Source organism: Myodes glareolus, chromosome 22 (assembly GCF_982192425.1).
Source record: "Myodes glareolus chromosome 22, mMyoGla1.1, whole genome shotgun sequence".
Lineage (NCBI taxonomy): Eukaryota > Metazoa > Chordata > Mammalia > Rodentia > Cricetidae > Myodes > Myodes glareolus.
In genome coordinates this window covers 20,119,919-20,135,915 of record NC_142047.1, presented here as the reverse complement: position 1 = coordinate 20,135,915, position 15,997 = coordinate 20,119,919, and the positions used below count along the sequence as shown (strand labels likewise).

At 34.7% G+C, this 15,997-nt stretch overlaps 1 protein-coding gene across 12 annotated transcripts in view; it reads right to left on the bottom strand.

Moving 5' to 3' along the window:
• Chd9 (chromodomain helicase DNA binding protein 9) overlaps window positions 1-15,997 on the bottom strand; it is a 213,960-nt gene that overhangs the window by 69,623 nt on the left and 128,340 nt on the right. For all 12 annotated transcript variants that reach the window (XM_087900364.1, XM_087900367.1, XM_087900368.1 and 9 more), the window contains 7 exons: window positions 15,328-15,439; window positions 11,349-11,495; window positions 10,902-10,970; window positions 10,767-10,822; window positions 9,422-9,539; window positions 1,767-1,853; window positions 605-742 (listed from right to left, as the gene is read on the bottom strand). In XM_087900364.1, the coding sequence (XP_087756490.1) occupies window positions 605-742; window positions 1,767-1,853; window positions 9,422-9,539; window positions 10,767-10,822; window positions 10,902-10,970; window positions 11,349-11,495; window positions 15,328-15,439 (727 nt within the window). The remainder of the gene's footprint in view (window positions 1-604; window positions 743-1,766; window positions 1,854-9,421; window positions 9,540-10,766; window positions 10,823-10,901; window positions 10,971-11,348; window positions 11,496-15,327; window positions 15,440-15,997) is intronic.

Here is a 15,997-nt window from a genome sequence, read left to right as displayed (position 1 = left end):
AATAATCTGAGAAAGATAGTAGGAAACTTAAATTCAGAGACAGGGAAAACTGTGTAGGGTTTTTTGCACTGTTGTGTTTTGGGAGACAGGGTTTCTCTGTATAGCCCTGGCTGTCAAGGAACTCACTATGTAAAGCAGACCTGCTTCTGCTTCTGTTCGGATTGAAGAGGTGCACTTCCACCACCCAGCCAGGGAGACTATAACTAGAGTTGGTGGGAATGGAATTTATAAAAAGATACTTGGTGAAATCTTAAGGGCACATATTCAAATTAGTTATATTTCTAAGCCCTCAAAAACTATATATTCAATGAAGCATTATTTATAATAGCAAAAACAAAACCCGGGATTATCTACCAACGGAAAAGGCTTAATTAGTTGCATGAGACATTATGTAGCAATTTAAAAGTATACTGTATCAATTTTACACCAAGGACTATATTAACTGAAAGTGAGGGCTGTGGATCTAAGAAAGAAGTGTGTGTGGTTCAGAAAAGCTTCGGTTGTGATTATACATACCACACAAACACAAGAATTGAAGACAACCTTAACCCTGCTAAATACAAAGTGCGAAGATCTTAAGAAGCTACCCAAGAAAGGCTCTCACCAAATGTCTTGTGTCAGGCCTTGAAGCTTGCAGTTGTTCAAACTCTTCAATTTTTGCAAGATCCACATCTTCTTTTAATTCCCAGGTGCTATCTTCATATGGCAATGAGCACCATTTTACCAAGTAGTAAATAACAGACTAAGAAAGAAGTTGTTGTTTATTTTACCACTTGTAAAGAAGTAAACAGCTAAATTATAAAATGTTTATAAAACAACTTAAATATATACTAACGTCCATCAATAAAAACAAAGAAACCATTGTGGGTGTGTGTGATTTGAGACAGAGTTTCTCTGCCTGTAGCATTGGCTGACCTGGAACTTGCTCTGTAGACCAGGCTGGCCTCAAACTCACAGAGATCCACCTGCCTCTGACTATCAAGTGATGGGATTAAAGGAGTGCACCACCACTGCCTGGCCAAAGTAATCATTATTTTTTTTAAAAAAATATGTGCATGTCTGGGTGCCTGTATGTATGTGTACCATGTGCATGCCAGGTACCTCCAGGGATCAGAAAAGGGTATCGGAGCCTCAGACACTGGATTTAGGCAGTGGTAAGGCACCATGTGTATGCTGGGAACTGAAACTGGGCCCTCTGAAATGTGGCTTAGGCGTTAGATTTTTATTTAACAAGTGTATTATTAGGTTTGTATATTTGGAAATTTTAAGGTATTTCTTAGAAAAAAAATTTTAGATTTATTTTTACTTCATGTATATGAGGTTTGCTTACATATACATGGGTGCAACTTGTGTTACAAGTACACAAGTTGTACCAATGGAAAACAGAAAATGGCACTGGAATTCTGTAACTTGAGTTATAGGTACCTATACCATGTGGGTTCTGGGAACTGAACCCAGGTCCTCTACAAGAGCAGCCAGTGCTCTTGACTTATCTCCATATCTCTTAGAAACATTTTCCCCCAATTTTTATTTATTTTAAAGTCTATTTTTATCTTTACATATGCTGTGTACCATGTGTGTACCTGGTGCTCTTGGAGGCCAGAAAAGGCTGTTGGATCCCCTGAAACTGGAGTTACAGACAGTGGGAGCCACAATGACCATGTGGGTGCTAGGAATTGAACTGGATTCTCTAGAAGAGTAAGCAGTGCTTTTAATTGCCAAGCCATCTCTCAGCCCCTTAAGAACTACTTTTACTGAGTAATTACCTCACCAGTATCCTTATCTTCACAAAAAGAAACTTCCAATATTCTGTCTACTTCAACGTAGTCTGGGTTAAAGGGCTCTTCTTCCATCTAAAATTAAAAAATTAAATTTAATGATATCTGAAGAAAAGGTAGAAAGACATATAAATAGAAATATATCTGTTTAACTACAGTTACATTTCTAATATGCAAAATTCTTCCAATTTAATTTTGAAAAGTTATAAAGGAAATTATAAAGCACCAAGTTGTAAGTAATACAGGCAAACTAATAGGACTAAAGAATAATGCATTCCAAGTAACTGACTTACTCTAGCAGATACGTTTGTTTAAAGCTCTAAACACAGACTGCGACTTTCATTTGCAACTCTGCTTTGGTAATAAGATGTCAAGACCAATGACTCCACATACTATCTCACATTGCGGCTGTAACTTTTATCAGACTCTTCTCCTTTACGCAGGATCTTTTCTTAATACGCACTTATATATGTGGCTACTTCAACATCAGCTGCACCCATTCTCTTCAACCTGTGTGTATCCTATATTCTTTAGCTGGTGAGTGGAAACAAGCTCTCTATGTTCCACATTCACAAAGGCCAAAATGAAGAAGTGATGATAGATTGTTTTTCCTTTCTTCGCCCTGTGAAGCTAATAAATTGAGAATTTTGTAGCTGGGCATGGTACACATGCCTTTTATTCCAGCACTTGGGAGGCAGAGGTAGGAGAATCTCTGAGTTTGAGGCCAGCCTAGTCTAATGAGAGAATTCCAGAACAGCAAGGGATTACAAAGAGAAACCCTGTTCCAAAATATTCAAAATAAATAAATCAATAAATTGATGATTTATACATCCTATCTGTGAGTGTGAAATTGCATGCATGTGTAAAACTGGGTTTTGCTATATTGCCCAAATTGAGTGCAAACTCATGATCCTCTTAAATTAAGTGGTATTACCATCATTTGCTAATATGTCAAGTTTTGTACAGATTCTGTGTAAGTGTATATGAGTCTTGGCCATGTTATACATGTACTCTACCACTGCAATATACATATGTGTGTGTGTGTGTGTGTGTGTGTGTGTGTGTGTGTGTACCTCAGTCTCTCTGTTTGTTTATTTGTTTGATTTTGGTTTTATGAGACAGGGTTTCTCTGTGTACTATCCCTAGGTGTCCTAGAACCAGGACACAGGTGTTGTAGACCAGGCTGGCCTCAAACTCAGAGATCTGCCTGCCTCTGCCTTCCGAGTGCTAGGATTAAAGGCGTGCAGCACCACCACCTGAATGCATTTTTTATGGGGGGGGGTGTTGAGACAGGGTTTTTCTGTGTAGCCTTGGCTGTCCTGGAACTTACCCTGTAAACCAGGCTTACCTGAAACTCAAGAGATTCACCTGCCTCTATCTCTCAAGTGCTGGGATTAATGGTGTGAGCCACCAGCACCCAACTACAGTCTCTCCTTGTAAAATTAATTCAAATTGAGACCTTTTATCTCATCCTCACTGTGTCACTTCTTCCATGAATATTTTAAACCTTTATAGATTCATTTCCTTTTGTATGTCTGAGTGTTCAGCCTGAATGTATGGATATGCACTATGAGCATATCTGGCACCTACAGATAACAGAAATAGGAAGTCAGACCCCAGGAACTGGAGTTAAGACGAGTTGTGACATCATGTGGATTCCAGGAACCAAACTGGGGCCCTCTGCAAAAGCAACAAGTCCTCTTAGTGGATGAGTTACCTCTCTAGCCCCTAACATGGAATTTTAAAATCCCTTCTAAAGAGTCCCTGAACTTCTGCCTTAACTTTTTAAATATTTTTTTATTGTCTCCAGTGTACACAATCTTCCTCAGACACAAATTTCACATATTGCCTCTCTTACTTGAAATCCATCACTAATTATTCCTATTTGAGGATAAGGTCTGCATTCATTTTTTTTAAAAAAAAAAGGAAAAGAAAATGTGCACATTCATCCTCGAGGAATAAACAGAATCTTTCCTCTTCCTCAAGTATCATTTCCTAAAGCATAACCCAAGTTTGACTCAAACTTCATGCTCCAGAGGTACAACACAATGTTGTCCAAAACCACGAAGATATTCATACAGTCACAGCTTCAAGATTTTACCCTCCACTTCCTCTTTGCTGACAAGACTGATGTTGTTTCTTTCATCTGCTCGAGCAATCCAATCCCTACACATCTTTGAAAGCCTATTTTCCAAAGGCAGCTCAGTTTTAATTGCCTTTCAGCTGCTTAAATCCAAATTTAGTGTGCTCTATATTATTCCTTAACACCAAACCACTATTGATAATGAATTTACCTTAGAAACAATGTGCATAACCCAAAAATGATATTTTCAGAATAGAAAAAAGGAAAAGAGAAAGTGGTAACTATTTTTTATGATGGATATATTCATTTGTTTGTGGTAATTATTTCATGATGTTTATATATAGCTAAACACCTATTATATATATTAATATATATAATAGTAATATATATACATATATATGTTAATATGTTCACATATTAATGTGAACATTAAATATGTGCATTTTTGTCAAATATAGTTCAATAATAAAAAGAAATTTCAAATGCTTAAAAAAAATCACAAAGGTCTTACTTATGATACACCCGAGACAGGTGAAAAGAAAAACTCTGTAAAAACATTCAATAATATTTAAGTATTTGTAAGATTGCTAATTACTGAAATTTCAGGACTAAAGTCAGAGATTTTGGAGAAATAGGAAAAACTCCCAGCATCCATAAAGTGTTAAATGTCTTCAGAGTAACCAAATTTTCAGATAATTTTAATGATTGTAAAAGAGCTTGGTATAATAGCTAACACCAACTCCAGTATTATGGAGTGAGAGGTAAGGGCAGATGAGTCTGGGAATTCTAGACCTGCCTCATCTAAAAACCAAGCTGCAGGCCAGTCAAGGCTACAGAGGACAAACCTAACACACATCATCTTCAACCAATGATGCAGCCATACCCTGGCCAAGTACAACATGGAACAAATAGCTACCATGCACCATGTAATATAATCCATGAAGAAGGAAAATGAACCATTACTATTGCATTTCTTTTTTAGAAGTAAAGAATAAAGAATAGGAACAAAACAGACTCTTCAAAAATGTCCAAGAATGAGATGGGTGTAATGACACATGTCTTTAATCCCAGCACTTAGGAGGCACAGGGCAAGTAGACTTCTGAATTCAATGCCAGCCTGGTCTACAGAGTTCCAGGACAGCCAGAGCTGCACAGAGAAAGCCTGTCTTGAAAAAACAAAAAGAAAGATTGGGGTGGGAAGTGGAGGAGTCCAAAGAATGAAAAACAAACTGAAATCAAAAGAAACATAATAAGTAAATTTAACATGTAGTGCTGAACTGTGGGACATTTTAACATTTCTGCTAAAAAAAGAAAAGAAAAGAAAGGCCGAGCAGTGGTGATGCACGCCTTTAATCCTAGCATTTGGGAGGCAGAGGCAGGCGGATCTCTGTGAGTTTGAGACCAGCCTGGTCTACAAGAGCTAGTTCCAGAACAGGCTCCAAAGCTACAGAGAAACCTTGTCTCAAAAAACAAAAAATAAACGAACAAACAAGCAAAAATTTCTGCTATAAAAGTATTGGCACAGGAGGAAGCCTCACCAGCACAGCGGGCTGTGGCCTCTGGAGAATGTTTGACTACCGGAGCCTCAGCCTCAACCCTGAATGCAAATGGAGGAGCAACCATCCAAACCACAGCCACATCTGCACCAGGAGGAGCAACCATCTGAGCCATGGGCCCGTAGGCACCTAGAGAACAATTACAGAAGGCTCTGCCCTACTTACACCTGAAGGAATGTTCAAGAGAGTCACGGGTCCCAAGTACACCAATTGGAGGAAAAGAGACACCCCTGAAACACAGGCCCCACCTGTTCCAAATGAAGGAAGAGATGGGTAGACATCATGGTAAAAATACACTCAACCACATAAAAAAATAATACAGCACCACCAGAAACTAGTGGTTCTACAACAAGACCTAACACAGATGAAGTAAAAAAAAAAACATTAGAAATAACGTTATGAAGATGACTGAGAACCCTAAGGAGGAAATAAAAAATTCTCTTAAAGAAGGGGCCGAAAAGAAAAAGAAAAAAAAATTCGAAGAAATCAACAAATCCTTTAAAGAGAACCAAGAAAAAGCAATCAAGCAGGTGAAAGAAACAGTTCAAGACTTGAAAAGGGAAATACAGGTGTTAAAGAAAATATAAACTGAGGGCAATCTGGAAGTGAAAAATCTAGGTAAATGATAAGGAACTACAGAAGCAAGCATAAACAACAAAATACAAGAGACAGAAGAGAGAATCTCAAGTGCTGAAGATACAATAGAGGAAACAGATACATTGGTCAAAGAAAATGTTAAATCCAACAAATCCTTAATACGAAATATTCAAGAAATCTAGGGCACCATGAAGAAAACTGAACCTAAGAATAATGGGAATTAAAGGAAAAGAAGTTCAGTTCAATGGCACAGAAAATATATTCAACAAAATCAGTGAAGGAAACTTTCCCAACCTAAAGAACACCAAATAGAGTGGACCAAGCTTATAGAACACCACATAGACTAGACCAAAAAGAAAAGACTCCCCTTGCCACATAATAACCAAAACACAAAACATGCAGAATGAAAAAAAAAAAGGGGGAAAAAAAGAATATTAAGAGCTGCAAAAGAAAAAGGCCAAGTAACATATAAAGGGAGACACATCAGAATTACACCTGACTTCTCAATGGAAACAATGAAAGTAAAAAGGTCCTGGTCAGGCCTAATGCAAACACTAAGAGACAATGGATGCCAGCTCAGACTACTATATACAGCAAAGCTTTCAATCAATACGACAACGAAAGGAGATCAAGGGGTTACAAATTGGAAAAGAAGTCAAACTTTCACTATTTGCTGATGACATGATAGTTTATATAAGTGACCCAAAAATTCTACCAGGGAACTCCTACAACTGATAAACACTTTCAGTAATGTAGCAGGATATAAGATTAACTAAAAAAAAATTCAGTAACCCTCCTATATACAGGTGACAAACAGACTGAGAAAGAAATCACAGAAACATCACCCTTTACAATAGCCACAAGTAACATAAAATATCTTGGGGTATTAACTCAAAATAAAAATTCAGTAACCCTTCTATATACAAATGACAAACAGACTGGGAAAGAAATCAGAGAAACATCACCCTTTACAAGAGCCACAAGTAACATAAAATATCTCAGGGTATCTCTAACCCAACGAGTGAAGGATTTGTATGACAAGAACTTCAAATCTTTGAAAAAAAAAATCAAGAGGACATCAGAAAATTGAAAACTCTCCCATTCTCTTGGATAGGAAGGATTAACATAGTAAAAATGGCAATCTCACCAAAAGCAATCTACAAATTCAATTTTAAAAAATCCCAGCAAAATTCTTCATAGACCTCAAAAGAACAATACTCAACTCATATAGAAAAACAAAAAACCCAGAATAGCCAAAACAATCCTATACAATAAAGGAACTTCGGGAGGCACCACAATCTCTAACTTCAAACTCTACTAAAGAACTACTGTTCTGAAAATAGCCTGGTATTGGAATAAAAACAGACAGGTGGACCAATGGAATCGAATTGAAGACAAAGATATAAATCCATACACCTATGAACACCTGATTTTTGACAAAGAAGCTAAAATTACAAAATGGAAAAGAGAAAACATCTTCAACAAATGGTGCTGGCATAACTAGATATCAACATATAGAAGAATGCAAATATCTATTGCCTTGCATAAAACTCAAGTTCAAATGGATCAAAGACCCCAACATAAAACCAACCACACCGAGCCCCATTGAAGACAAAGTAGAAGTACTCTTGAACACACTGACACAGGAAACCACTTCCTAAATATAACTCTAGCAGCACAGTCACTGGGAGAAACAATTAACAAATAGGACCTCCTGAAACTGAAAAGCTTCTGTAAAGCAAAGAACACAGTCAACAAGACAAAATGACAACCTACAGAATGGGAAAAGATCTTCGCCAAGCCCATATCTGAGAAAGGCGTGATCTTCAAAATATATAAAGAACTCAAAAAACTGGACACCAAAATACCAAATAATCCAATTTAAAAATGGGGTACAAATCTAAACAGAGAACTCTCAACAAACGAATCTCAAATGCAGTATTACTTAGTGGTAAAAAAATAATGACATCTTGAAATTCTCAAGCAAATGAATGGAACCAGAAAAAGTCATAATGAGTGAGATAGCCTAGACCAAGAGAGACATACATAGTATGTACTCATTCATAAGCAGACATCAGACATAAAGCAAAAGACAACCGGCCTACAGCCAACAGACCCAAAGAACCTAGACAACCAAGAGGACCCTAAGACAGACATACATGGATCCACATAGAAAAGACAAAAAGACAAGATATTCTGAGTAAACTGGAAATGTGGGGGTCATTGAAAGGGTAGAAAGGGAGAGGGGAGGAAGGAAGTAGAGTGGGAAAAAATATAAAGTTCAATAAAACCAAAGTAGTGGTATACTAATTAATAAAATGCAAATAATGCCTATTAATAAAATAATAATTGTACTATGTTTATATGAGAGAACAAATACTATTCTGTTCAAATGTGTCAGGAAAAAATTTCTGTATGATAGGAAAAATGTTGAAACAATGACTGAAATTAAAGTAAATATAAAAAAATTAGTTAAAATTCATGTGAGAATTTGTTGTGCTATTTTAGTGAATATTTTGTTTAAGATAAAGTTTAACAAACCTTAAAAAAAAAAAACACAAAACCATAAAGTCGAGAGGTAGTGGTACACACAGGGGCAGGATGACCACAGCAAGTTCAAGAACATCCTGGTCTACTCATAACCAAGTGTACACAGCTCTAGACCAGCTGGGGCAAAACAGTAAGATCCGACCAAAAATAAACAAAGATATAAAAGAAATAGAAAAAAGTTTAGGGAAGGACATCAGGTCATTTAGTGAGGCCTGGAAGAGGAAAAAAAAAACAAACCCTTTTTAATGATGCCATATATACTTACACCAAAGTTCATGATAAATATGTAATATGTCTCATCTAATAAAAATTATGCTTCCCACTTATTTGCTGCATTATTACTTTCATAACTTGAAGAACACACTGAAAAATACCTTGTGATATTAACATATCCACATTCAACTCTAATCAACAAAATGTATGGTAATTTAAAAATACAAGATTAGCTACCACTGAATTATTGTGTTTTTAAATATCTTTTAAAAGATAACCACTCACAAAGGTAGCCCTGGATAACCTGAAACTGCTATGGAGACCAAGCTGGCCACAAACTCACAGAGATGTTCCTGCCTCCTAAGATAAAAGACATGTGCCACCATGCCTACTTATTATGGCTCTTATTTCAGGAGTTTCCATGCTAATTTTGGGAAGAGAAAAACACTACATGTAGATAACATTTACAACCAACTATTAGCACTGGAAATGTAAAAAAAGTAGTGTTTTGTTTTATGGTTCTGAGACTACAAACCAGAGTTTTGGATATGCTACACAAATATTCTAACACTTAACTACATTGCAAGCTCCGCCCTTAAAATTACGATAAACAACACCAAATTTGGTAAAGGCTTTTTCCTTACGTCTGCCAAAAAATGTGCCCTCTGTGCTTGTCTTAGCTTGAATCGTTTGATTTTTTGCTGGATCCTTTTATCTTTCAAAAGCTGCTGTTCTGTGGCCCATTCACAGTGGAGATAAGAGCTAAAAGTTTTATAAAAACAATATATTAGCATGATAGAGAAAACTGTTTTTTCATATGCACATTTAATTATAATTGCCAATACAAATGTACTACCTTTAATTTTACATTTAAGTATTTACTTCATTCAATTACAACAGATTATATAAGACTAATAAAACAGCCATTTTGATCCTTGAAAGCTAAAGAAACTGTAGTCAAGGAATCAGTTTATCATATGGAAACAGTGACAAACTGACCAGAAGCTGCTTCTGCAACATGACTTATTATTTTATTATATTGATTTTGTCATGATCTAAAAGTTATGTGCATTAGAACCAACATAATTTTCTGTGAAAAATTTAATCAAAGTATGGAGATAAACTAGAAACTACACAAAAGGAATATATTATCTTATAACTGCTGACTCCATTGATTTAATTCACCTACAACCAATATAGAAACTTAAAATCATAAAGTCAAATCATCATTGTAAACATATGATGTAGCAACCTAAGATCAATTGTTGTGTATAAAAACAATAAAACCTGGGCTGGAGAGATGGCTCAGCAGTTAAGAGCACTGACTGCTCTTCCAGAGTTCAATTCCTGAGTTCAATTCCCAGCAACCACATCGTGGCTCACAGCCATCTGTAATGAGATCTGGTGCCCTCATCTGGTCAGCAAGCATACAGAGAGACAGAACACTGTATACATAATAAATAAACAAATCTTAAAAAACAAACAAACAAACAAAAAAACCAATAAAACCTTAGAGGCTCAAAACAGAAGAGAGATAAATACCTATAATTTATAAAATCATATTTTATAAAGATTCTTATGTTTTGATATAATTTTAAAAAATTCATTCTCGACAAGAAAAGGTTTTTGTTTGTTGATTTTTGATTTTCTGGTTTTTTTGGGTTTCTTTTGTTTTTAGAAGCAAGGTTTCTCTGTGTAACCCTGGCTATCCTGGGCCTAGCACTATAGACCAGGCTGGCCTTGAACTCAGACATTTGACTCTTGAGTGCTGGGATTAAAAGACATGTGCTACTACACTTGGCCATAAGAGGTTTTCAAATACAGCCTTTATACTTTTTAATGACTGAATTCTTATAGTTATAAGTAATAAAACTTTCATTAAAATGCAGATAAAATAAAAATTTATTAATTGTAACTCATTATACTTACAAATTAAGTAATTCATATTTGAATAAACACCATTTTATAATTTTTAATTCAAATACTTACTAATTTTTGTATTTCACAAAAAATTCTTCTATATCAAGCATAACTCCAGGTGATATCTAAAAAATTAAAATTAACAACTGTGATTCAAACAAGACACAAAATATAAAGTATAAAGCACATTGTAGCATTACTTACTTCCTTTTTTACAACTCTAGAAGATAGTATTTTGTCTACAATTGCAGCATCTTCTTCACTTGGATTTTCCTATAGGAGGGAAAATATATCATCATTTAACAAATATCAGTGTAGCACTAAGATTGAGCACTATGAGAAATGTTAGGAAGAAAAAAGAAAAGAAGCCTCATCATGACTGCCTTTGCCATCATCTGCAGTATCATTTTAGGAACCACAGTGACCACCGTCTCCAACCCCTCCACTCTCACCATTCCCACTGCACCACTGAGGAAATTCAGGTACAGCAGACAAATACCTGCCCAAGGCTCCAACTTAAACAGACAGTGGCTAAATGTTAGGTTCATAATGTACACAAGAAAAATAAAAACTAGAAATAAAGACTATGTGGTAATAATTTAGACAGGGCAGCATGAATTCCTGGTGTGGTAATTTAAACTGCAGTCTTACCACAAACAACTGCAAAGGCTGTTCACCAGGCAGAGGAGCTGAATTCTTTTTTGTTTTTACAGCGCCTTTGACCTCCTCTTCCGACTGTTTTCCCTCTACATCTTCTGCATATTTTTTCCTTTTAATTTGTCGATTTGATCTTCTTTTCTGTAATGAACCATAAAGATCTGATTTATATAAATTATTTTTAAAATCTTATGCAGAGATATAAAAAATATTACTCTTTATGTTGGTGATTTCTTAGAAAAAAATCAAAAATATATGCAACATTCCTCACTTCGTCTTTTTCTGACTAAAGGCAATAACATGCCCACGGCCACAAGTTCACATTCTCTCAAAAGCTTTACCTCACAGAATTTCAAATATAAATATTTAGTGACACCTTTGTTTATTTTTCTTTATAAGTTAAGAATACAAATATTTGTTTTTGTTTTGAACTAGTTCAAAGCTTGGAAAGGCAGTGTTCTATGAGTAATATCTTTATTGGTAGATTAGTTTTCTTTAGAAACAATTACAAAAATAAAAGGCTAACTTATTTAGTTATTAATTTACCCCTTAAGCAATATATATTTTAAACTACAAATAATTTTATTCATTTGCCCCAACCTAAAAGTGGATGAATGGTTATTTGTTAAATATTTGGGGCAAAAACACAGAAGAAATTAAGTTCTCTAAAGCAGTGGAAATGTTTAAGACAGAAAATAAAATGTTTTAGATTAAATATATATAATGATTCTGTTTAATTAAATTTAAATGAAGTACTAATTGTTTAACTGGCTTTACTAGTTTCTTTATATTAAAAAAAGGAAAACTATACATTAGAAGTCTTTTTAAAGGTAGTACTTGTAGTAACAAGTCTCTTTTATAGTCTAATTTTAAATCAGAACCAACTCCCTAATTATCTAATATCAGTTTTGACAGTTTATAATTCAAGGAGCATTTTTCAAAACAAAGTTACACAACTTCTGACGTTTTCACTAAAAAACAAAATAAAACAAAAAACCAAAGCTCAGGTTTGTTTCAGAATACAAAAGGACTTAAGTGTGCTTGTATTTCCATGAACCCTTTGTGGGTGAAGGGGTCCGAACAAACTAGTCCACTGGGCAGCAAGTCTACTGAGTGAATCCAATCCCTCTTGCTTTTCCTGTTCCATTTCCTTTTATGCAGAGTAGTTTTCCTGACATTCCTGAAAAGTGGAGCCAGAAAATAGCCCATATATTTTACATATGGTTTCTGCAATATATCTGTGTGAGAACTTTTTCATTATTTTTACAACCATAACAGAACTAGTTGTAAGAGAATCAGTAAGAGTTGCTATTGTACTAATTTTGCAGTGGTATTGCTTTGTAAAATCATGCCTCTTTGTCTTTTGAGATGAGCAATACCGCAAAAAAGAAAGGCAATATGTGGGTAGCCAAATTCCATGCCTTTTGTCTGGATGGGACATCATCTGCTTAGACTATCTATTGGTGGGGAAAGGGGTCTACTGGAAATCAATCTGGTGCGAGGCAAGTACTTTACGACTAAGTCAACAACTCCCAGCCTTTCTGTTGGACATAAACACATTTATAGGTTTTGTTTGTTTGTTTTAAAGACAGGGTTTCTCATGTAGCTCTGTCTGTCTTGGAACTCACTCTTTGGACCAGGACGGCCTGAGAGATCCTCTTGTGCTGCCTCCCATGTTCTGGGATTAAAGGTGTGCTCCACCATGCCTGGCCTCACATTTACATTTTCTAACATCAAAGCAATACTTTGTTAATAGAAGAGACAGGAAGGTAATATATAACCATAATAAAAAGATTATAAGAAATCTACTTTTTTCACATACTAATTTGAAAAACACATGAAGTATTCATTGTTCCCTAGAGGGAAAGTTCTATAAACTTACTTAGGCTATATGTATATTTAGAATTCTAATACAACCATCATAAAGATCTTAATGTTCAAAATAGTTTAAATTAGTACTCAACTTGACATTTATTGTAATAAAACATATGAATTATCAAAATTTCACTACACATGATTTCTAAATAATTAAGCTTGAGAGTCATTCAATTTTTGTAAGATCCTATGACATATTTTCAACTATCTTACAGTTTCCTTTCTGGTTACTTGGCTACTTATTGGTACTCTGAAATGCCCACTGATCTTTAGTAAAAAGTAAATAAATGGTGTAAAAATTTCCTTTATACTCACAAAAATGTACAGATAATTTTAAAAGATAAAATGAGGGTTACTTATAATAAACAGTTCTTTCATTTTATGAAGAGTTTATCAGCCTAATTAATTGATTTGAAAGTCTGTGGATAGGAGACTGCAGATGATCTCATCCTAAATCTTAATATATGAAGTATAGAGCAGCACATTTTAGGTAAAGTCAAAGAATTCCTCACTTTTATAATTATCAAAAACATCTCTAATGAGTTTTTAAAATGTAGAAATTAAACTGACATCCATATAACTGGTAACTGTGCCTTTTTAGGCTTTCTCCATGTTTTTTTAAAACAGTAACATGTTCTCTCTCCTGGTTTATTTCTAGCTTTTATCCTCCTATATGAAAGGCTTTGCAGATTAGCTCATTGCACTAACAGAGATGAATAAAGAAAGCACAGGATTTATGTTTTTAAGTAACTAATACTTTGTTATGCTAGAATTAGATCCCCATAAATATTTATCATAATATGCTGCAGGGGAATTTATAAAAACATAAGGTCTACTAAAGTGCTCTATCAAAATTAAAGATATAAAATTAAACATCACATTCACGGTTCTAGATTTCTCTGTCTCTAAAATTTAATTCAACTTTAAGAGTTCATTTTGACAATCCACTGTTGTCACTGAAAGCTATTTCTTCATTTGTAAAATGACACAACCAAATATAACATAATAAAGATTTATACTTATTAGAAAATATACGTTCTCTTTTTATTTTGTTAAAGAAACACACTTGTCAAAGCAATCTAACACTACAGTGAAAAAAGGAAGATATGTTTACAAAGAACTATACTACTATTTCACTGTTTGGTAAATTACAAAATGGAAAAGATGGCCACCATTTTTCTAGTAAAAATTAAACTAAAAATTCTGATACTGAATAAGTTAAGTATAAGTTTACCTAAGTTAAGGATAGCATATGAAGAAAAGGCCAGGCCATATATTAGGAGCTTTGATCACTGCCCTTACCTCAACTCTTGCAGCAGCCCAGGAGCCTTGAGCCACTACTCTCCCATTGGATAAGAAGCTGCATAAGGAAGAAGAAAGGCCATTCAGGGGCTTTCTGGCCCCATAATTCAACAATTGCCACCACCCCTACGGCCTACAGTAGTATTTTAAGTATTAGAAAGCAGAGGGTGGCCTGAATTATTATGACCTTCACTACAGATGTATCTATCTATCTATCTATCTATCTATCTATCTATCTATCTATCTATCTATCTATCTATTTTTTATATCCCCATAGGATTATTTTGATATCTACCTATGTTTTAAAGGCAAGATGCACAATATTTATGTCTGTCAAAATTTTTAGTATCATCAGTTATCTTTTCTTCAACACGAACAGACAAAAAGTATTGACTCTAGGAATGAGTCAATCCATTTGTTCTGTGATTTATATTATTTTTAAAATTACTATCTCTAACATTATTTTCATTCAAAGGACTCTGTTGGTCCAGGATTCCACTGGATATTGCTTTATGTAAAAAGTCATCCAGGACTTATGTCATTTAACCTCTCAGACTTTCAGTTTCGGTACTGAAAAATGAGGGGTTTAAGGAAGGCAGATAAATTTCCTCCCACATCTAATATTATATGGTAATATTCTAGAAGTATATTGGAATAACGCTATCCTACAAGATTTACTATAAAATAAATTGTATTATTATCACTTAACTAGAGTGTAAATATCCAAGAAGCAATATTATGCTCCCTAAATAATTCTAACAGTGTTCCATTTCTCAGACTAGAAATCCATACTCACTTGAGAGTGCTGGTCTTTGCACGTGTGCTGAGACACCTGCTCGGCATCAGAGGGCTCATCAGAAGACTCGTTCTCTCTTTTCTGTTTCTTACCCAATGTAATAATGAGTTTGCTGTTTCAAAAAAGAAAGAAATTAGCATTCAGAACTCCATCTTTTCCATTTTTGGTGACTAAGGTTTCCATGATAAACATACTTTTATATTGTACAAGTCTAACCAAATATGTTAATTAAGCTTAAATCCATATAGATACTTTTAAAACATACTGTTATAATGAATTGACTAAAGCTTATAACACAGGGAAGAAATCAAGTCCTAACACGGCTTCTTAGGCTCTGAATGTACTTTTCATGGGAAAATTTCAATTTCAAGCCACAGAAAAAATAAAAAGAATTTATTACCATGCAGATTCAGAAATGAGGACTGTACTTCCTACCTAGGGAAAGACTACTCATTGCACTTGAATACCATCCTCCCCAAAAGCCTTTGCTTCTTTCTAACCACAGTAATGTCTCCTGTACTGCAGAAAATCTGACATCCAACTATTTGCTAACATTTTAATGTTATGTCAGAGCTTATCAAACCTATACTATATGCATCTAGGATTAATAAATATTACATAATTCATATAGTTTGTGTCAGTATAACTTTCTGGTTTACATTTAATACTA